The sequence below is a fragment of the Salvelinus namaycush genome, chromosome 41 (assembly GCF_016432855.1).
Source record: "Salvelinus namaycush isolate Seneca chromosome 41, SaNama_1.0, whole genome shotgun sequence".
Lineage (NCBI taxonomy): Eukaryota > Metazoa > Chordata > Actinopteri > Salmoniformes > Salmonidae > Salvelinus > Salvelinus namaycush.
This window is the reverse complement of record NC_052347.1, coordinates 7,518,025-7,540,871: the sequence shown is the minus strand read 5'-3', so window position 1 is coordinate 7,540,871 and position 22,847 is coordinate 7,518,025. Positions and strand designations below refer to the sequence as shown.

At 39.7% G+C, this 22,847-nt stretch overlaps 3 protein-coding genes across 3 annotated transcripts in view; 2 read left to right on the top strand and 1 right to left on the bottom strand.

Annotated features, from left to right (window-relative positions):
* The first annotated feature begins 491 nt into the window (after positions 1 to 491).
* Positions 492 to 1,429, top strand: LOC120034051 (7,8-dihydro-8-oxoguanine triphosphatase-like). The gene is made up of 3 exons (XM_038980458.1): positions 492 to 643; positions 919 to 1,063; positions 1,256 to 1,429. The coding sequence occupies exons 1-3, from the start codon at positions 492 to 494 to the stop codon at positions 1,427 to 1,429; spliced, it is 471 nt and encodes a 156-aa protein (XP_038836386.1).
* A 2,937-nt stretch (positions 1,430 to 4,366) lies between these two features.
* LOC120033978 (sorting nexin-8-like) lies at positions 4,367 to 19,904 on the bottom strand. Its single transcript, XM_038980378.1, has 13 exons — positions 19,781 to 19,904; positions 13,264 to 13,391; positions 12,420 to 12,549; positions 9,282 to 9,472; positions 8,638 to 8,758; positions 6,859 to 6,995; positions 6,641 to 6,721; positions 6,384 to 6,544; positions 6,007 to 6,136; positions 5,835 to 5,903; positions 5,337 to 5,486; positions 4,661 to 4,810; positions 4,367 to 4,456 (listed from the first exon to the last, which is right to left on the bottom strand). The coding sequence occupies exons 1-13, from the start codon at positions 19,902 to 19,904 to the stop codon at positions 4,367 to 4,369; spliced, it is 1,662 nt and encodes a 553-aa protein (XP_038836306.1).
* LOC120033908 (protein tweety homolog 3-like) overlaps positions 19,850 to 22,847 on the top strand; it is a 64,103-nt gene continuing 61,105 nt past the window's right edge. Inside the window, exon 1 of the mRNA XM_038980297.1 lies at positions 19,850 to 20,901. Within this exon, the coding sequence (XP_038836225.1) occupies positions 20,776 to 20,901 (126 nt within the window). The 5' untranslated portion in view covers positions 19,850 to 20,775. The remainder of the gene's footprint in view (positions 20,902 to 22,847) is intronic.

Genomic DNA, 22,847 nt, shown 5'->3' with positions numbered 1-22,847 from the left:
TTTTCACAGATCTTTAACTAAAACGACCAATTTTATCCCTGTTTTTATCAATGTCGAATGTTACAGATCAGTGCCCGACTCATTGAATATGATCACATGGCAGGCCTTGCCATTGTCAACGCGGGACTGGAGAAATTCGTTATTCATTCTGGATAACTCGAATCTAGGAAAACCATTTAAGGACTAGATTGACAACCTAAAAGTTGCTATAAAGGCAAGATACTTGCATGGAGTTTTACTTCTCGTCTACTTGAAGAATGCAATAAAAGGCTACTAGTTTAAGTTTGCTGCTGTGCACTGCTGTGATGTCTTGCATACCAGAACTCTTACAATAGTGTTTTGGCAGAAAATAACATGACAGAATGCTTCTCAATAATCTGCAATGTGTCATCTCTAGAGATACTGTAGCTTCGATGCAACCAAGAGAGTGAGGTCATCCATGGATTGTGGTCTACTGATTATTACACACTGATTATGTATATTACAGTACAATGTTTACCAACAAGCTGCTGACCCTGGTGCTGGTGGTGCAGCCTGGACGGGTGCTGCTGGGCATGAAGAAGAGAGGGTTCAGAGCAGGGAAGTGGAATGGGTTTGGTGGCAAAGTCCAACCTGGGGAGACTATTGAAGAGGCTACCAGGCAGTGAGATTGGTTGCAGTCCTCGGTAGATGTTTTGAAAGGTTTCCCTACAGTTTGGTTTAACAATTTGCATGTAAAATCATGTTAACAGATTTCAGCACTGGGCAGCATCTGATACTACATACCCCCATAAATGTCATATTGTGATGTTACAGTAGGCATGGTCTGATTGTTGCCTGTTGTCTGAGGCCTACTATCTACTTTTTCCTACTCTGGTCTGAAAGCGACACACTTTCCTGCTGCTTTCTCTCTACTTACAAACGGTTTGTTTCTTCCAGAGAACTGCAGGAGGAAAGTGGCCTCACAGTGGATGCACTTGATAAGATTGGAAATATCAAATTTGAATTCATCAGAGAAACAGAGCTGCTTGATGCCCATGTTTTCCGAGCTGACAACTACAACGGGGAGCCAACAGAGTCAGATGATATTCATTCTCAATCTCATGCATTCTATTTAGGGCCAGGTTTGTGACCAGGATGAACTCATAGCCCAATAGGCTATAATCATAGACCCCATAGTTTTCCTGGAAAAAACTGCGGTCCTATACTACATGCGTTTTTATGGAGATTTTAGACTGTCTGACGAAGTTCACTAACTTATACCTTTTCTCTTCTAGAGATGAGGCCGCAGTGGTTCGACTCGGATAAGATACCCTTCGGTCAAATGTGGGTTGACAATATTCTGTGGTTTCCACTGATGCTTCAAAAGAAGAAGTTCTTGGGCTACTTCAAATTTCAGGGTCATGACTTGATAATCGATCACAAGTTAGAGGAGGTAGAAAATCTTTAAGACAAACTACTGGCCTCTGACTCATTCATACTGTATCAAAGAGCATTCCCACATTGTTGTCTACCTCAAACATCCCTGGAGAAATACTGCAGAATTCTTACTGATTCCAGCTACCCTTGTTCATATTCAGTGCCAAGATATCCCCAGGTCTTTATAAATTTACAAACACTTTGTTACCAGTGACCATATGCCTGTGAATCAGTAATAATTCCCACTGAGCCAAAACTAAATACTGGATGTGTAAATGTTGCTGACATATGTATCCTATTCCACTATTGTGTTGATATTACATTTTTAAAGTATGTGCGAATGCAGTGTGCTCTTTAGTAAAGTATGTGCGAATGCAGTGTGCTCTTTAGTAAAGTATGTGCGAATGCAGTGTGCTCTTTAGTAAAGTATGTGCGAATGCAGTGTGCTCTTTAGTAAAGTATGTGCGAATGCAGTGTGCTCTTTAGTAAAGTATGTGCGAATGCAGTGTGCTCTTTAGTAAAGTATGTGCGAATGCAGTGTGCTCTTTAGTAAAGTATGTGCGAATGCAGTGTGCTCTTTAGTAAAGTATGTGCGAATGCAGTGTGCTCTTTAGTAAAGTATGTGCGAATGCAGTGTGCTCTTTAGTAAAGTATGTGCGAATGCAGTGTGCTCTTTAGTAAAGTATGTGCGAATGCAGTGTGCTCTTTAGTAAAGTATGTGCGAATGCAGTGTGCTCTTTAGTAAAGTATGGGAGAATGCAGAATGCACCTCTTTTTTGTTACTTAATCAAACAGGTGGAATGACAATGATTTTGATTGTTCAACATCCTGTTTAATTCAATTCAGTATCAGGGTAATTTTTATTTTTTATTTAACCTTTAACTAGGCAAGTCAGTTAAGAATACATTTTTATTTACAATGACGGCCTACTCCGGCCAAACCCGGACGACGCTGGGCCAATTGTGCACCGCCCTATGGGACTCCCAATCACGGCCAGATGTGATACAGCCTGGATTTGAACCAGGTACCGTAGTGACCGAGATGCTGCGCCACTCGGGAGTCCAATAATAATAATGAGACGGGTATTTGATACAATAGTTAAACGTTCCTGTATCTACATCCTTCACCTAGTTCCAATTTTCTTTCTCAAAGATCATAGAAAGCATTTGTTTCCTCTTTTTTTTTTAAGACTTGCCAACAAAAAAAAAGTTATGCCAATATCTCATGTTGACACAATAATAAGAACTTGTGAGGAACCAATTAACAGTTCCACAGAGAAGACAAGAAAATAATATATTGAATAACAAAACGTATTGCCCCGGAGCTCTCTAATATTACTCCGTTCTAATTGAGACAACATTTTGTTACACACCCTCATTCATGTACACTAATTACATGTAAAACACATGCAATTTGCACATCCTGCAAGAGGGTGAATTTTGCAAGAACAGGTTACGTAAAGCTTCAAAATAGTGAGCGATTTTTTTTTTACATTTTTCATCAGATCAAATAATGAGAAACTTTACCAACAATCTTATGCTTTAGACATGGAATCAATGTATACTGTTGAATAAGAGGACAATAAATCATTGGGTATATTCTTGAAAAAGATAAATCAGAATATTCTTGAATATTGCATACACAGAAAAAATATTAAATCTCTTCTTCAAATCTACATTAAGTAAACACTGAACCACCATTGCATCTTAATTGAAACTGAAACATTGCAAACAGGTCAAAAGCATTAACACAGAGCACATTTCATTTCTACCTGAAATAAAATATTACAGGATCATTACTACTTAATTGCACTAATGACTGTGTGGCATTGTAGCATGTTTCTTTGGTATGTTCACCATTGGTCACGTGAAGTGTTATATCAGCCATAAATCATTCATTATTTTCATTTGATCAAACTTCTTCCTCTCGATAGATTGCTCAGCTCAGGCGTAGAAACTGAAGCAGCTTTTCACAGTATTGCAACTAAGATTCGATTGACGCAAGGAATCCGAAGTCCTTTGCATGAATATCAACACAACAAGCTAGCCAGCCCAGTTGCACAAGTGTGGTCAGCAGGATGATTAATACTTATGTTGTACTTCACAACAAACCATTGAATAGCATGCTGCTACTACATTTACTTTAATATATATTGGTTTGCCTGTCTTTTTCAGAAATGAGCCTGTGCCCTGATTAGAATCTTTCTAAACATCTTAAACACAAAAGGTTATGTTGCCACCACCTGGCTGCGGCAAGGAAACCTATCTTCCCTGTGTGGCAACATCTTCAATCAGCTTAATTAGTGTATTCCTACATGCACATACATTCTTACATTTGTCTGCCTGCAATGAGACACTACATTATACCTCAACATAGGCGAATGATCCTCCAAGAAGTGTAGGTAAGAAGTCCCTCATATGGTAAAGGCAATGAGCTACAAAATAACACAGAAAGGGTCCAGCTTTTCAACAAAATGTTCCCTCTATATCAATTATGAAATCCATATTTTCCTATTCTCATACAGCAAGGCAGCAGTACACATTCTTCAAAGCACTCTTCCACTTCCCAATGAGCTCCTTTGATCTACCTCTTACATCCCTAGTGAGGATGCACGTACAGTATAATATATCTCGAGCTGCAGACCACATCCACTCATTGAAATCAGTGATGTAGTGGTAAAAAAAAAAGTGGGTAAACTGATCGCCGGGTAGCAGAGAAAAAAAGTAGCGCTCCCTATACTTCAATGCATTTTTCCGCAAAAGGTGGATAAACTGTCCCACAAAGAAAATGAAAAAAAGGTGAGTAAACTGCATTTACTCACCACTGATTGATACTTAAGGCATAGTTTGTAGTGTTTTTCAAGGTTTTATGAAAACAGTTCACCATCAGTCCCTTCTGAGAGTGACTGTATTTTGGCTTGCAAAGCAGCATATTCATCGCTTGTTGAGAGAGAAGGGGACATGGGTGTCTACTTGGGTGTAAGAGGAGGGGATTGCAGTTCATCGACACCGAAGAGACACCCAAGCTTCTGCTGGAGATCATTCCACACTGCACCCATCTAGTTATCAAACAAACAAAGTAGTCTGTTAAAGTGAAAGCATCCTCTGACCAAAATTCTATAGACGATTATCTTATAATTGTGCATCTATTAAAGATTAGAATCAACACACACACACCAACCTAATGAACTGTGTGCTCTACTACATCAACTAAATCCTTAGAAATCCATGCCTGACACTGTATATGTCCAGGTGAGTCTCACCTCTTGGTGACCTTGGACCTGTGAGTTGACGAAGGCTCCCAGGATGTGAGAGGTGATGGGCAGGTATGTGAAGATGAGCTGAGTCTCCTGGTGAAGGCAGAACAGGGAGAAGTAGTTCCGCAGTTCCATGGTCTGAATGGCGTTCTCCTGCTGTTAGGGGAGGATACAAACCATTACTTCACAAACCACAACCATATGATGGTTATCAAGAGGAACAACCTCATTGATCATAAGACTATGCTGTCATGGCCTTGTCTGTAGGAGTCAGTGATGAAACGCATGACATATGAGATCCATTCTAAAGGCTGAAATGCCCAACTGTCAAATGCAATATCGTCCTAAGATGGTTTAGTATGAGAAATGTGGTAGGATATACAAGGATATCAATCCTTATACCAGGGTATCAATCAACTGCCCAATGACGGCATATAGGAAAATGCTTTCCCTCCTTCCTCTCAATGTCAGAGAGGACACAGTCTCTCCGAGGGAAGGAGGGTGGGTTGGCCTGTGATGACATTATTTAATCTTCATTATCCTGACAACAGTGTTGATTTGACGTGTGACAACCCTGAGTAAATGAGGAAGGAAGAGCGTTTTTCAAGCACACACAGAGAGAGAGAGAGAGAGAGAAAGGGGAAGAGAAGGAGATTGAATGAATGAATGAATGAGAGAGAACCTGCACAATGCGAGACTCCAGTTGCTCCACTGACACCTGCTCTTTGGGCTGCACTGTGGCATTCATCATCTGCCTCTTCATCATACCGTACTTCTGCAGCGCTCTCTGGTGCTCGTGCAATACTCCCTTCTCATGCCGCTCACACAGATCCTATGGGACACAACACACACACACACACACACACGGTAAGAAATAACTAAATAACTAACCTATTTTTACATTATAGTATTTAGCAGACACTTGTCCAGAATGACTTACAGTAAGTAGTGAGTGCATACTTATTTGTACTGGTCCCCCATGGGAATCAATCCCACAACCCTGGCGTTGCAAGCACCATGCTCTACCAACTGAGCCACACGGGTCAAATATATATTGTTAACACTCTAAATTAAGTTGCTGTTATACCTGTGTAGTGCATTTGTAATAACACTAGTAACATTGCATTAACTTAATACAGAGTTCTTCAGTAAATTGATTTTTTACATTTCTCAAACTCACTCTGTATGATTGCAGCAAATCCAAGAATAGATTCAGTTTTTCCACAACATCGTCCTCTTCTCTCCTCCCCTTAAGATATCAATGAATAAATGATTATGTTTTGCACGCAGGTAGAGTTTGGCAATAGCACAGTAGAGCAGGTGGTACGTATATACAGTGAGCTGGATTGTACCTGCTGAGCACCTTTGTCGGCGAGCAGAGCAAACTCCACGGAAAGGCCTTTCAGAGACTGACGGAGAATGCCCCAGGTGCTTTGGGATGAGGCCAGAGAGGGAATGGGTGAACCATCGGAGCCCAGTGTACTGCAACAGAAAGCATAACTAGAGAAGCTGGACCAGTACGGTGTCTTGGCTGACAAAAACGATTTGAAGTGAAAACCCTGAAAAGGAAAAGAAAACAAATCCTTTACAATTGCCAACATTTTCTTCCCCAAAACTGTTGTATGGGTGGGGTAGCTAGCATAATATGTTTCCTCGGGCCAAAACACTTGTCTAGAGAGGGGCGATAGAGAAAGAGAGCTTTATGCCCTATAAATGCTGAGTTCTGTACCTGAGCTCCCTTCCAAACATTAGCAAATCAGTGGCATTTTCCTTGGAGCGCTCGGCCATCTTCTCTGCCCGGTCCCGCAGCTTGTGAAAGCTGTTGTGGATATTCCTGATCAGTTCCCTGCTTGATGAAAACTGGGCCTGGATATCAGCTGGGAGATATTCCTACAGCACAGATGTACCAAGACTCACACTGCTGCATCTCAGTAGGATTTCAAATAGTCATTTGATGTACTATTTGATAATAGAAACAATACAAACCTTTGCCAGAGTTGCCATTGTATTAGTCATGAATTCATCTCCCATTTTCTTGCAAGCATCACGCATTTTCACTTGAACGTCCTGAGAGTAAGAGAGAGAGAGTAAAGTTGTGTGAGAAGTACAGTCATTATCCATGGCAAGCCAAAGAACAATGTGATCTTTGCATAGACAACTAGCAGAGATGAAGCAAGGTGGTCTTTTCAGTAGCAGAGACGTACCGAGCCATTGAAGGTGAGAAAGGTCTTGACCAGTTCGTCCTCGGAGAAGAAGGGGTGTCGTGCCACTAGGTTGATGAACCGGCCCAGAGCACGCCGCCTTCCCTCTATAAAGTCCCTCTCAGACATAGAGGTCAGGACTGTAGACAGACAGAGGTCAGTTAAAGAGCCAGCATATTCATTCACTTGTTCTGCTTCCGTAAAACAGAAGAGATCATACCGTTTTATGTAATACAGTCAGGGTTGGCTCGATGTAACTAATCAATCTGGATTACTTTTTAAAAAGTGTAATCGGATTACTTACATTCTTAAAAACAGCTAATTACTTTCGGGATTACTTCATCTATCTATACTTCATCTTGATAAAACTTTGTCATCATTGCTGTCATTTAGCGCACCATCAGCACTTCTCACATGCTCTCAGAGATTCTATTATTCTGCTGATCGCCCATTAAGGGTGGATGGCTTCTTCTGTGGTTGAATGAATTGGTAAGGCTTCCAAAACATTTACACCTGGCTCACTGGTCAATGCAAATCAGCTGGGACTACAGAGGTCCTGCTTGCTGCTTTGAAGCAGTGCAGTTTCAATCTCTTTCCTTCGTGAAATGCTTTCTGATTGCACAATATTTCAAAATGTAGGCCTAAATCATCGGAAAAACACTACTGAATGCAACCAATGTGGTTACTGTTTAAGAGAAAGGGGTCTAAGCTTTCTGGTCTGAATTGTATTTAATATCCAACAAAGGGCACTCACGTCGGGCATTAAAGGTAGGTGCATAGGCATATACATTAAATGTACTGTTAGATATACATTTCACGGCTAACTATCAGTAATATGCTATATTTTGAGTTAGCTTTCTAGCTAACCACTTCTTCATCTGGTGAATTAGTCCCAAATAAATTAGCCTCAAAATATAAATGAGTGCCCAAAAAGATGTAGACAAATGAATATCTATTGAACAAAAAAATAAAATACTGTAAGCCTATTTTCATCGTAAAATAATAATAATTGCCTAGTTGCCAAACCCCAAATCCATGACAATCACTGGTTTAGGTTGCAATTCAAAATAGCTGGAATCATGCAGTTGTACTTGAACATGATGTAAGAATAAACCATGTATTTCTTGAATCATACCGTGTTAGTAGTCTAGTACACCTCTGAATAGAAAACGATTAATTACTTTATAAGACGATAAGGCTACCATTTTTTTCTATTGCGTGACCCCACAGCAATTGTGGTGCAACCAAATCATGGGCTGGTGCCAACAAGTGAAAATGTTAGTATGGAGCCCTGTGACTATGCTCTTACACATAGAATATAACATGAATTATAGGATCTTTAGGCTCCCACCCCATTTGGAAATAATAATGTTACTAAATGAAAAAATACTATATTAAATCTACAGTTTTAAGCGTTTTCAAATATGTCTGGGAGCTAGAAGTGAAAGTAATGCAAAAGTAATCCAAATGTAATCGGATACTTCTTTGGAGTAATCCAAAAGATTATTTTATCATGTAACTGTAATCAGTAACGGATTACATTTTTCAAGTTATCCGCCCAACCCTGAATAAAGTAATAACATTGTCTTTATATTACCATTATTAGATACCAGAGTTCATGTCTGGATGTGGGAACACGGGTGAAGTTGGATTAATAGAATTTGAGTTTCTTTGGAGCAGCGAGACCCCAGCTCTGATGCAGAGTGGAACACTATTATTTACAGACCAAAGCCTCACTCTCCTCCAAATAATCAAACGTTCTGACTGACATCCTCTATATACCTCCTTTCAGGATTCTCTTAGGCGGCAGTGCAGGCACCATTCTGTAGGCAAACCTCTGCAGCAAGAGCTCGTGGAAGACATCGAAATCACTGTACCGCCGGTAAACAGATATCTTAAAATGCTGAAAAAGTTCAAACAAATATTACATGTGTGAATAACCGAGAAGTGCAAAATAACATAATGCTTTGGGTTGTGAATTCAACAAATATATTGACAATGGATGTGTTTGTCATGCGTTGGCTTTAGGTCATACTGATTGTGAATGCTCACTGCACAGAAACAACACCAGCTCTGTTCAGCTTAGGCACCCAGTGTAAACGATGCAATGTACTGTATGTATACATTCATTCTTAGATGGACCCTTACCAACAAGCATTAAAGCCATTCGTTTCACCAAGCCAAAAATGCAGAAATAATTGAGGAGCCAGGAATAGAGCCAGAGGGAATTACAGGCTTTTTGTAGTTATGATCAAAATTCCTATTAAAAATGTTGCTTGTAATGCACAAATGTGACCTATTTGAAGTAAAAAGGTAAATACATGGTAAAGTATGTGCCTTACCTTTTCTCTTCATAATTTCCTTGACTGTTCTTCTAACAAAGCCCATTTATGTTACACTCATATGTAATTAAATGCAGCCTTCACCTGGCTGGTGATCTGGTACTCCACGTGTTTGAGGAACAGACCCTTCTTTTCAGGAATTAGCTCCACCTGGACTGTATCCCTGGCAAGCAGCTTGCCCAGGGTCTGGGACACCGTGAGGGGGCTATCCTGAGTTGGCTGCATCCTCAGAGTCTGGAGGTCCTTGAACTCACCAAGTTGGGGCTTAGGGAACCCTGTCAAACAAACACCAATTCAAACATGAGTAACCAATGCTCTCATCTACTAATTTCTCTAGAAGGCCATCAGCACATCTATGCTCACAGACAAAGTCTACACATTCAGCTCTATTGAACTAATAGACATCATTTATGATTTCCTGTAGTGCAAGTTTGAATAGAAAACATTTTCCTCTCCATGTTGTGTGGGGAAAGCAAGCATGTTCCAGTGTACATTTGACATTTCACCTCCCTTAGTTGCCCTCTGATCCTTCAGACACTTGAATTCTCCCATTCACATTTTTTTGGGCTACTTCTATTTAATCAAGGGAGCCCAATTGAGACCAGTGTCTCATTTGCAATGGTGCCCTGATGACAAAAACGGCATCAATACAACAAAATATAAAAAATAAAACTACAATTCAGCTATAAATACATTATAACAAGTTATAATAGTCAATTGAAACAATTGCACACTTCCATGAACTACTTTACCAACAGAGTTTTAAACTGCCCTATCGGCACCAGGGAATCAAGGTGGAAATTGTTTATAAGGTATTCCATAACTGTAGTGTGTTAAAACTAAAAGGCAAATTTACCAAACTTTGTGGAGACAACCGGGACCTCAAGAGTTAAGAACACCTCAGAACGGGATTGGTATCTCATATTGAAATATTTCAACAGGGAAGTGAAGTATGTTGGAATCTTGTGGAGCAGAGCTTAGTAAACAAGAAAGGAGTAATAAAGTGATGTACATGATTTTAGTGAGGTCCAGCCAACCTTCTGATACATGATGCAGTGATGAGTATTAAAACTGTCAGTGAAGCGCGCTACGGTAGACGGCATCCAACGGTTTAAGAGTAGCGGCTTGCTGCAGTCTGGAAAAAGGATTTGCCCCCTTTCTAATTGTCTCTACTTTTGCATATTTTTGATACTGAATGTTATCAGATCTTCAACCAAATCCTAATATTAAATAAAGGGAACCTGAGTTCAGAAATAACAAAAAAAGTTAGACTTTTTAAATTCACACAGTTGTGCAACACCCAATTCCTTTCTGTGAAAAAGTAGTTGCCCCCTTACACTCAATAACTGGTTGTGCCACCTTTAGCTGCAATGACTGCAACCAAATGCTTCCTGTAGTTGTTGATCAGTATCTCACATCGCCTGAGGCAGCAAAGCATCCCCAAAGCATCACACTACCACCACCACGCTTGACCGTTGTCATGCGGTTCTTACTGTGGAATGCAGACTCTTGGAAGAATGGTCTATGATTGATTCAAAAGTATAACTTTTTGGACGACATGGTTCCCATTATGCCTGACGAAAACCAAATGCTGCATTCCACAGTAAGAACCTCATACCAACGGTCAAGCATGGTGGTGGTAGTGTGATGGTTTGCCTCAGGACCTGGACGGCTTGCCTTAGAAGGAACCATGAATTCTGCTCTGTATCAGAGAATTCTACAGGAGAATGTTAGGCCATCCGTCTGTGAGCTGAAGCTGAAGCGCAGCAAGACAATGATCCAAAACACACAATCGAGTCTACATGAAAATGGCTAAAAAGCAATACATTTGAAGTTTTGGAATGGCCTAGTCAAAGTCCAGACCTCAACCCAATGGCAGGACTTGAAACAAGCAGTTCATGCTTGAAAACCCACAAATGTCACTGAGTTACAACAGTTCTGCATGAAAGAGTAGTCTAAAACTCCTCCACAGTGGCGTGAGACTGATAAACAACTACAGGAAGTGTTGGGTTGGAGGAGTCATTGCAGCTAAAGGTGGCACAACCAGTTATTGAGTGTAAGGGGGCAACTACTTTTTCATGCAAGGAATTGGGTGTTGCACAACTGTGTGAATTAAATAAGTCTAACTTTTTTTGTTATTTTTTAACTCAGTTTCCCTTTATTTAATATTAGGTTTTGGTTGAAGATCTGATAATTCAGTATCAAAAATATGCAAAAGTAGAGACAATTAGAAATGGGGAAATACTTTTTCACGGCACTGTATATAAATAGTAAAGAGCACAGGTCCCAATACCAACCCCTGCGGTACATCTTTAGTAATATTGAGGAAACTAGACTTGACACCATTAGAAAGCACACATGACTCTCCCTGAACTCAAATGTCTCTTAAGTCTTTCAAACAATTATGATGGTGTGATTCATGTGATCCTGAATGTAACCCTCCTTGACATTCCACAGAGATATGAGCAGAGTTAATCGTCCTCCTACAACAACCAGGAAACCAGCTCTACCATAGCTCAGCAGAGAAAAAGTGACATCAGTTTCACAGAAAGCAGTCAGCTGCCATATTGGCAGCACTTGAAATAACACAGAGGGCCCTAAATAATCATATGAGCTTTGGAACAGAGCTCTAACTCAGGGCTGTGTTCGGAGTAATGGCTACCTCTGAAAAACCAAAGACGACGACTCCTCTCCAACTTAATGGTACTGTACACTGTAACACTCATGCTTTTCAACAGCCACAGAATGTGAAAGTAAACTGATTCATATAATCAAGAAATACAAGTGTACTTAAGAGAGAGGGAAGAGTTCTTCCTGTAACTTTCATTATGATTTTCACAGAGCTGTTCCAGAGGAAAAAAAGGGCAGGGAAAGGTTGTGTGTCTTTTACAGAGACATGGGAAGGGAGCTGGTGTATTCCCAGACGCAATGCCCAGAGGTTAGAGGAAACCGGCCAACAAATACAACACACTATGATAAAACTAGGACCAGCTTTTTAGCACAGCACACTTGCTTGTTTTGTGTGCAAATGCAATGTGTAATTTAGGTTGTCACATGCATATTCAACTTCACACAATATATAGAGAAGTGAACTTTCTCACACAAGCTGTTCATAGGGGTCACAAAGGTTTTTGACCTTAGATACTTAACAGTCAAGCCACTGATTAAGCTACCCATTTACTGCCGTGTCCTCACTTGAAAACAACTAGTTAAAAGGCTTACCTTGTATGCAGTTCTCTAAGAGTTTCGGGCTTGGTTGCTTTCCTTGCTGAGCAAGCGCAATCAACGCCAGTGCTTTATATAGGGACAACTTGCTTAAGAATCCATCAGTGTAGTCAACATGCTCAGCAATCTGAAAAAGACAAGGACATTACAGGACTCTCTTAACAGGTCATTGCTCAATCCAAGGTCTAAATTCAGCTGTGGTTGACAAGAAAATGCAGAAAACACTTTAGTAATGATATAATACAGTAAGAAACATCAAACTGAACCATGTGGTCTCAGCTGAAATGCATCTATGAAGCGTTTCCATGGATAATGTGTAACACGTTGTCATTTTTTCACATCCCATGTGCTCTTGAATAACACAACTTTTAAATGCCATCCCCTCAAATACCATCACTTTTGAGTAAGCTTTACTGAAGCAAATACCACTAATTAAATGGCAGCAAGGAGATAGTTAGCAGAAACCACCCTTTCTAATAACTGGTGTTGGAACGAGTATTGTAATTACCCCTTTAGTACTTAGTGGTAAAACAAATATAGGCTTGAGAGGGTCTTTGAATAGAGTTGAATGGTTTGTATCAAAGAGCGCTAGATGTTTTCAAGTCCTACTTCCTATTCTGCAGAATTTCTTGTTCACTTTTCTTGGAGTTCCAAGAAGGGAAGAGGATAGAAAACCCATCGGTCTAATACATTACAAACCAGTCTGTGCTTCTGTTTCATAACAACAAAAACTTGAGCCTAAAAAAAATAAAATACACAGACAGCCAGAACTTCCTTTCCACATTTGGCGGGCATTCTAGATCATAGATGTGACAACAAGTGAAGAAAAAGTAGTGTTCACCTGGCCCTGCACAGCACTGGGAAGATCTGTTCTGCTGAGCAACCTCTGGAAGACCTCCACCTGCACTCGTTCATCTATCTTACTCCGGATGGCCTCGTACACCTCCCTGTAGTACGGAGGGACTGATCCTGAGAGAGTAGGTGCACAAACCATTAGGCATGGATTTATGTGGATGAAGACATTTTAATTAAATTGCATGATTTGTGGTTAAACATCATGGCAAAATCTATTTCATTTAACCTAAACTACTCAATATTAGGAAGGTGTTCCTAATGTTTGGTATACTCAGTGTATATGCATATAATGGTAGTGAAAATATGGACAGTATATGAATAGAAAAGGTGTGTACAGCAGTAGTTATATAGGATGAGCCTTGACTAGAATAGCGTATATACATATGAAGTGGGTAAAACAGTATGTAAATATAATTAAAGTGGCCAGTGTTCAATGACTATGTACACAGGGGAGCAGTCTCTAAGGTGCAGGTAGAGCTGAATTCAGGGCTTGTAAAATTATACCTAGGCTAAAAATAAGCCTTCAGCATAAGAGCCACTAATAATATTATTATTTTATCAAAATAGAATAACCTGCATTTTTGCAAAAATCACTGATCTGGCTTTCAAATCAGTCTATCAAAAATGCAATTTTTCTTATAATATATATTTTTTTACCAGAACCATGCACATCCACTAATAATGACCAACTTCTGGTAACAGGCATTATAGAAAATTAAAGGTGTAAATGTAACTTTTTGGGCGACCCAGCATATTCACATAGAAATAAGTGTTATAGATCTGTCATTCTCATTGAAAGCAAGTCTAAGAAATTTTATTTGTGCTATTTCTATGCTTCCTGTACTTAAGTTTTGTTTTTGCGTTTTTTACTTTCGGTTTTGTACATCACCTTCAAACAGCTGAAAATACAATATTTTTCTTATGGAAAATATATTTCACAGTGGTTTAGATGGTACAATGATGCTCTACACTATATTTGCTTGTTCTGTCACAAACTGAAATTAGGCAAACTATTCACATTTTAGTAACCAGGAAATGACTGAGCGATTTCTGCATAGTGCATCTTTAACACAGATCTCATAAACAATCTCAAGCACAAGCCCACCTGCTAATGAGTAGCCAGCTAATCTTTATATTTAAAGTCTAGCCAACTTGGATCTACAGTGCATTTTGTTGTGTTACAGCCTTAATTTAACATGTATTAAATTGAGATTTTGTGTCACTTGTCCACACACACACACAGAACCCCATAATGTCAAATTGGAATTATGTTTTTAGAAATGTTTACTAATTAAAAATGAAAAGCTGAAATGTCTTGAGTGAATATGTATTCAACCCCTGTTATGGTAAGCCTAAATAGGTTCAGTAGTAAAGATTTGCTTAACAAGTCACATAATAAGTTGCATGGACTCACTCTGTGTGCAATAATAGTGTTTAACATGAGTTTTGAATGACTACCTCATCTCTGTACCCCCACACACTCTGTAAGGTCCCTCAGTCGAGCACTTAATTTCAAACTCTGATTCCACCACAAAGACCAGGGAGATTTTCCAATGTTTCTCAAAGAAGGGCACCTATTGGTAGATGGGTAAAAAAAAAAGCAGACATTGAATATCCCTTTGAGCATGGTGAAGTTATTAATTACACTTTGGATGGTGTGTCGATACACCCAGTCACTACAAAGATACAGGCGTCCTTCCTAACTCAGTTGCCAGGGAGGAAGGAAACAGCTCAGGGATTTCACCATGAGGCCAATGGTGATTTTTAAACAGTTAAAGAGTTTAATGGCTGTGATAGGACAAAACTGAGGATGGATCAACAACAATGTTGTTACTCCACAATACTAACCTAAATGAGAGTTAAAAGAAGGAAGCCTGTACAGAATAAAATATTCAAAAACATGCATCCTGTTTGCAATAAGGCACTAAAGTAGAACTGCAAAAAATGTGTCAAAGAAACAAACTTTATGTCCTGAATACAAAACAATGTTTGGGACAAATCCAACAACAGATCACTGAGTACAACTTTTCATATTATCAAGCATGATGGTGGCTGCATTATGTTATGGGTATGCTTGTCATCAGCAAGGACTAGGGAGTTTCTTAGGATAATAGGAAACACAATATAGCTACAGTAAGCACAGGCAAAATCCTAGAGGAAAACCTGGTTCAGTCTGCTTTCCAACAGACATATGGAGACAAATTCACCTTTCAGCAGGACAATAACCTAAAACACAAGGCCAAATATACACTGGAGTTGCTTACCAAGAAGACAGTAGGCCAGTTTCCATTGACCCAGGTTTATTCGACAAAAGCAATGTTGCAACAAAAAGAATCCTTGCGACATGTGTCATGGAAAGGGCAGATATAGGAGAAACTTTCTCAAGATTGACAAAAAAAAAATTGTTCGACGGGTGGATTTTTATTTTTTCTAACTTTCTTTATTTTGACAAATGATGATTGAAACTGTGTTTTTAGAATAAATGATGATTTCCTAATCATTTTGAAGGTACGCAGGGCATGTGATGTCACTGCATAATTATAAAGCTCCACCCCAGGTTTAATTCTAAATGCCTATTGCTTACAAAATACATTTTTTCCACAAAAAATATATTATGTTTCTTTGCAGAACAAGGATTCTCCTGACTGTCAAGAATACATGAATTGCTTCGCCTTGCTTTTCTGGTTGGCTGGCAAGTTTCACCATCCAATTCTTTCAGATCTACAGGTGTACAAGTTTTACCATGGCACGGCCTGCAGCGATACGCTGGCACATGAGACTTATTAGAATATGACAAATATGAGTAAATGATTGCATTCTATACATGTTGGCTTTTGTGGGCTACCTGAGACATGCAACAGATAGGTGGGAGGGCATACAGGTTGTCGCCAATTTATTAATGCGAAATTTGCCTAAATGGGTAATGGAAACACTTCATCCACTACATTTTTACATCGACACTGTCGTTTTTTTGTGTGTGTGATGTCATTACGTCCAGGTGTTTTTATTGAAACGAGATAGTTCAATGGAAACGCACTCTAGCAGGGAATTGTCACATATATTTTCTAAATGTCGACCAAAAAAATAAATCACTGGACAAGTTAATGGAAACATAGCTAGTGAATGTTCCTGGGCGGCTTAGTTACAGTTTTGACTTAAATTGGCTGGAGAACCTATGCCAAGAAAATGGCTATCTAGCAATGATCAACAACCAATTTACAGAGCTTGAAGAATTTTTTCAAGAATAATGTGAAAATATTGTACAATCCAGGTGTGCAAAGCTCTTAGACTTACCCAGAAAGACTCACAGCTGTAATGCTATGAAAGGTGATTCTGCCAAAGGTGATTCTAACATGTATTGTGTCAGGGGGTTGAATACTTTTAATCAAGATATATTAGTGTTTTATTTTTTTATAAATGCTTTACCAAATGTTAGAATTTATCTTCCACTTTGACAGAGTATTTTGTGTAGATCGTTGACACAAAAAAAAGACAATTAAATGCATTTTAATCCCACCTTGTAACACAACAAAATGTGGAAAAAGTCAAGGGGTGTGAATACTTTCTGAAGGCGCTGTACATACAGGTAACTGCCAAAATAAAGGAAATGCCAACATAAAGTGTCTTAATAGGGTGCTGGGGCACCACGATCCCGAGCAGCTTTACTGCACCTTGGCTTAGATTCTACAAGCGTCTGGAACTCTATTGGAGGAATGCGACACCATTCGTTTGCAAGAAATTCCATTTGATATTTTGTTGATGGTGGTGGAAAACACTGTCTCAGGCACCACTCCAGAATCTCCCATAAGTGTACAATTGTTCAACCGTGGCATATGGTTTACATCGTTTTCATGCTCATCAAACCATTCAGTGGCCACTCGTGCCCTGTGGGATGGGGACATTGTAATCCATAGCATAGCCACGGTAGCCAAAATAATGGCCTGCCCAGCATTTTTGTACATGACCCTAAGCATGATAGGATGTTAATTGCCTAATTAACTCAGGAACCACCTGCTTTCAATATACTTTGTATCCCTCATTTCCATTATTCTGGCAGTTACATGTATGGGCAAAACAGTGCTTAAAATAATGTATTTTTGTATTGGCAAAAATGTTTACAAAGTAAACTTAATCATATATGTCATTTTCATAATGAAAGAAAATAAAAAATAAACTAGCGACAATTTTCCTATGGTAGTCTGGGTACCAACTAACTTTCCACTCCTGTCATTTGCCAAGAGACTGGTAAAAAAAAAAGCTAAACGCAATCCTCTGCTCTCCCAATTATATGTATTACGTCAGGATAGCCAATGCTAGAATGTTTCTAATCAAATGTATGAATTAAATTAATGTTTTTCTATCAATCTAATTTGCATTAATATTGTGATTGGATGATAGCTCAGGATCAAATCTTAACGATAGAATGTTCATATGTCTTAGGCAAATGACAGGAGGCAAGTAGTGGGATATAATAGCTAAACAGAAGACAACCAGGCTAGTCCTATGCTATGGAACGTTGAATACGTGATTTGGACAGGTCATAGAAATATAATCTAGATTGTAATTCTATGGGACAGGTAACATCCATAACAGGTGAGAACATGACAATGAGCAGACCAATGAAACAGTACAGCAGCCTACCCTACTGTATTAAAAAAAAACTACAGATATCTGTCAAATCACCCTTAATTACACCTATCTTATGTTCTTGCCTATTACTGTTCTGTACTTTTATGTATTTGTAAGTTTTATGTGAACCCCAGGAAGGGTAGCTGCTGCATGTGCAGTAACTAATAGGGATCCTAATAAACTAAACACCCTTGCTAAACGTGTAATCTAATGCTCAGATGAGTAGCCTGTATTTTACAATTCGCAGTAAACCTACTATATTACTGTTTATCTCCAAGTTGACAGGTTTTGTAGTTACATCACGAATCGTAGGCTACACTATTTCTCTGAACACTTCAAACCGCGTTCTCTTAGTCTGAATTCAATCACAAGCATAACCCTCCAAAAAAACATTATTTCGCCTGTCGCCACGTAGAACGTTTACAAAAAGCCGAAAACACATTCTTAAATCCAACATAAAGAAGTGGAACATAACATGTATTTAGCAAATTACCTTCATTGAGCTCGCCTGCCATAGTTCAGTTTGTCATGTGAGCACGACAGCACCGCCATGTGATTTCCTGAAGAAAAAACCCCGATGAATTAACTATTTCTTAAAGTTGTAGGGAATTTTGGATTTTTGCCAGATTTCAGACCTTATGCAGCAGCACTGTATATGTCCAAACATTATTGTAGAAACTAGACAGGACCTGGATTACTGCAAACGGGATATTAGGATTCCAGAACATAGGAGCACTGGTGAACAAGTGTTATTGTATATGGATCCTCCCCCACAAAGGATTGAAAAATCTCAAATATGCCTCTGCCCTCGAATTTAATTGCTTTCCCACTCTCAGTCCAACTTTGGAAACCGAGCAATTATGACATAGCCTAACCGCAGTGGTGTAAAGTACTTCATAAAAAATACTTTTTAGTACTACTTAAGTAGTTTTTGGGGGGTATCTGTTCTTTACTGTACTATTTATATTGTTGACTACTTTTACTTTTACTTCACTACATTCCTAAAGAAAATTGGGTACTTTTTACTCCATACATTTTCCCTGACAACCAAAAGTACTAGTTACAATTTGAATGCTTAGCAGTAACAGGAAAAAGGTCAAATTCACACACTTATCAAGAGAAAGTCCCTGGTCATTCCTACTGCCTCTGATCTGGTGGACTCACTAAACATAAATGCCTCCTTTGTAAATTATGTCTGAGTGTTGGAGTGTGCCCCTGGCTGTCTAAAAAAAGTTAGAAAAAAGGAAATTGTGCCATCTGGTTTGCTAAATATAAGGAATTTGATCTATAGCATTTACTTTTACTTTGTACTTTTACTCAAGTAGTATTTTACTGGGTTACTTTCACTTTTACTTGAGTCATTGTATATTAAGGTAGCTTTACTTTTACTCAAGTATGACAATTGAGTATTTTTCCACCTCTGCCTAACCATAACTTGATTTGAAAAAAACTCTGGCCAAATAAATCAAAGAACATCTCTTTGAGGACCAGTGCGCCAAATCTATTTATTGGATATTGATATACAAATGTGTATATGATTATATTGTAACCAATTTTTACTTGTTGGTCGTTCAATGCGTTCAGACGGTCTAAAAGTTTGAAGGGTGATTTGTGGATTTGTCTCCTCCAATAGAACCTGAAGGAGAGGAAAAAACAGTCAAGTAACTAGCAGGACCCTAAATTGATAATTATAAAAATGTTGTTATTGTGCAGTGTGTGTCATACGGATTTCCTGGATAGAGCCCAATAGTTTGTTCATTTATCCCTTTACTCAGCAGGTCGACTCGACAACTCGCTCTTACTCAAAATATGCCTGGGTGTGTGTAGCTTCACCATCTCGCCACCAGAGGCCACTACACACAAATTATTTTCACGAGACAGCGGCGCTGCGTGAGGAGTGGGGTTGTTGTGGGTGCGAGCGGGACTGCAATCTGCATCGGATGGTGTGGAGGTTGCAGCGTCGTAGTCCCGTGAACAGTTCACCGGATTGTTGTTCATCTTTAGTGAATGAACAGGAATAGTTGACTTTAAACAACTTAGCAATACAGTAAAAGACTTGGTAGTCATCAAAGCATTAAGGAAAATTGAAGAAAAGACAAAGGGCGCAAATGGTACTGGAGCAACCACGGACGGAGCACGGATATATCCGCTAAGCTAGTTAGCAAGCAAACTAGCCTGCTGCTAACTTGATAAATTGGAACACGAGTAACAATCAACTGGCTATGACTGATAACGAGGAAAGGACAGTCAAATTGTAACCCAGAAGGAATTAGTGAGACTCAATCAAATGTTTTAGCTACGCATTTTTTCTTACGAAAGTATTTTAATGGAATGGATGCGTTCTGTAGAATTGTTCAACAACAATAGTTAGCCGGTTAGCTAGCTAAGGTTACTTTCATGTTGAGTTGGGAAGCTATCCAGTTAGCCAACGTTACGTCATCTGTACAGTAGTTAACCAGACGGACAGGCAACTACAACAAGGTGGATGGACTGTCATCTGCGTGGGGGTGTTCGTGAAGTTAACGTTAGTTGACTGGGTAGCCCGTTATTCATCCTTAAGCTTTTTTCGACACAGTTTAGTATTACACATGACAGAAGTGAACATGGGAGTGTTATAGGACAATGGATATAGTTAGCTGCCCGTTTGTTAGTACCGTAGGAAAGAAGTGACAACCGATATCTCAGGTACAGTTTAACGTTGGACTACAATGCATTAGGTCTGACGTTCTCCATTCGGACATAGGGATCTCTTTGGTTTTGCTGGACCGCTTGCTAACAAGAACTTTATGACGCGGGCTCAGTCCATTATTTCATTTTTGACTGACCACACAGGTCACCGTTTCCCTAAAGCGTCCACAGCCCTCATACCATGGCAGCGGTTGTCAACTACTCACCGCCGTGGTGGGTCAACCTGCTACACCGACTCCCTCATTTCAACCTTCAATTCGAACAGACAAGCAGTGATTTTCGCCCGGAGGACTCGTCATATCAACAGGTAACTTTATGACATACACTTACTTGAACTGTGTCTTGTGAATCAGAAGCAATTACATGTCTGTCAAACATTATACGTTTGTAAACAAAGGAGTTGCCAGTGGGTTGCTGCTGTTTGATGTATGATAATATTCTGGGATGATGCAATTGATTGAGGATTTTGGGGAGTTGAACAAATGGGGCAGGCATCAGCACAGACCAAGGCAATGTTATACCCCTGTGCACTGACAATGCCTATTAAATTTGTTTGGCGCAGAGCCTTTGCAAGAGTACTCAAGACTACTTATTAACCGTGGTTCCTTAGGCGTGGTACAGTGTATAGGCCTAGACTTAGTCCCTACTGAGACTGGGGGGTGACTGATAACTACTCTTGCAAGCTATATTTCTCAAACTGTTGTCATGTTGAGTTCCCATTGCAGAAACAGCCACTGTTACCTTCTGACAAGACATGACATGTATGGATTCCAGGGAAGGGTGGAGATGGATTAAAGACAGTGGTCTTTAAACCGAGTCATAACAGGGATTCCATATGTCATAAATTGCAGCATAATCATAGCTATTCATCTAGGACTGTTTTCCGGTTCTCCTAATTAAGTGTGTGTGAGGGGGAGCATAATGCCCATTTACGGTGTGGCCGTTATGGCTTTGGCCTGTGCAACAGCAAACAGAAACTATTGACATTTTAAGTTAGCTAATCACAGGAGATGGGGATTTCCAAAATGAGCTTGTCTGCTTCCAAAGTGTATGGAGGAGGACGAGATTAACAGATGGCTTCCCCTTCCCTGTCAGCTGCGGTGGGTATCACGACGACAGTTGTCCCAACAGGCTCTAAAAAGAGGGCTGTATTTTCTGGCACTGAGTGGGACTGTCAGTTGAGTGCTCAGGGAGAAGGGAAAGGGAGATTGCCAGAGCTGCTCATTCACAGCTTCTAGGACCAAGATAACCTGTCAGTTATCAGACGTAATACTGGGCCGTGGGCCTGCTGACCAAACACTTCATCCAGCCTACACATCTCAAGATAACCCCAGATGAAGTCATGCTGAAGGAATTTAATGTACTATCCCTGACCTACAAAGTTATTTCTCAAATTTCAAAGCAAGCTGTGGGCCATGTTGGTGTGAATGAGACTCATTTATGTCTGTATAGTGTCATGTGTTAGCTGATGATTATTCTGTTAGGCATTATTTGCATTATTTTCTGCATTCTTTTATACTGTAACTCTGTTCCTTAGGAGACAGTGCCCGGCACCAATGGGTCATTACGACCTTGATGTATGACCTTTGACCTGAGGTCGTCTGGCTGCCCGATTTTACGTTTCAGTCACTTAGCAGACACTCTTATCCAGAGTGACTTAAAGTTAGTGCATTCATCTTAAAGGGGAATTTCACTATTTAGGACCCTCATCTGTATTTTTAGGTTCCAGACAGTTTTATTTGAATTTTGACTTGATTTTGAGAAACTTATCCCACCAGCAATTGACTTCCTGAGCCTTATTCTGGAGTTACAAGGCATCCAGAAAACATAAACTGATGCTCCAAATACGTCCTTTTACAAACGGCAAATCTCTCAGTATCCTGATGCAGGTCTTTAGATGTTGTACACATGACATTTTGTCATACCAAACTTTATCCACAACTTTAATATATTTTTTTACGATAATTATTAGCGATAATTTCTAGCGTGCACATATTGGCGTGCATGCGTTTACTTCCTTGTTCCTCTCGCTTCTGCCTATACCTCAGTGACTACTACCAGCATATAAATTGGGGGGGGGGGGCATGTTTCATAAACACACTAGCCAGTCCACAACAACGTGTCCACTGTAAACGCAGAGCTGCTAGCAAGCTGCCGGTCGCTAATCTACCAAGCAAGCCAATTATTTGTTGTTTTTTACTATGCAACCAACATGTCTGACTAGAAAATACGAGGAGGAAATGTTCGAATTTG

What these genes read in the sequence shown, in the direction of transcription:
- LOC120034051 (XM_038980458.1), top strand. Translation starts at nt 492, where the DNA reads ATGTTTACCAACAAGCTGCTGACCCTGGTGCTGGTGGTGCAGCCTGGA. An exon ending in ATTGAAGAGGCTACCAGGCA is followed by an intron (nt 644 to 918) that starts GTGAGATTGGTT and finishes TGTTTCTTCCAG; the next exon opens with AGAACTGCAGGAGGAAAGTG. An exon ending in GGGAGCCAACAGAGTCAGAT is followed by an intron (nt 1,064 to 1,255) that starts GATATTCATTCT and finishes TTTTCTCTTCTA; the next exon opens with GAGATGAGGCCGCAGTGGTT.
- LOC120033978 (XM_038980378.1), bottom strand. Translation starts at nt 19,904, where the DNA reads ATGAACAACAATCCGGTGAACTGTTCACGGGACTACGACGCTGCAACC. An exon ending in CTTAGAGAACTGCATACAAG is followed by an intron (nt 9,473 to 12,419) that starts GTAAGCCTTTTA and finishes TTTGTTTGACAG; the next exon opens with GGTTCCCTAAGCCCCAACTT. An exon ending in AGTACCAGATCACCAGCCAG is followed by an intron (nt 8,759 to 9,281) that starts GTGAAGGCTGCA and finishes GAACTTTTTCAG; the next exon opens with CATTTTAAGATATCTGTTTA.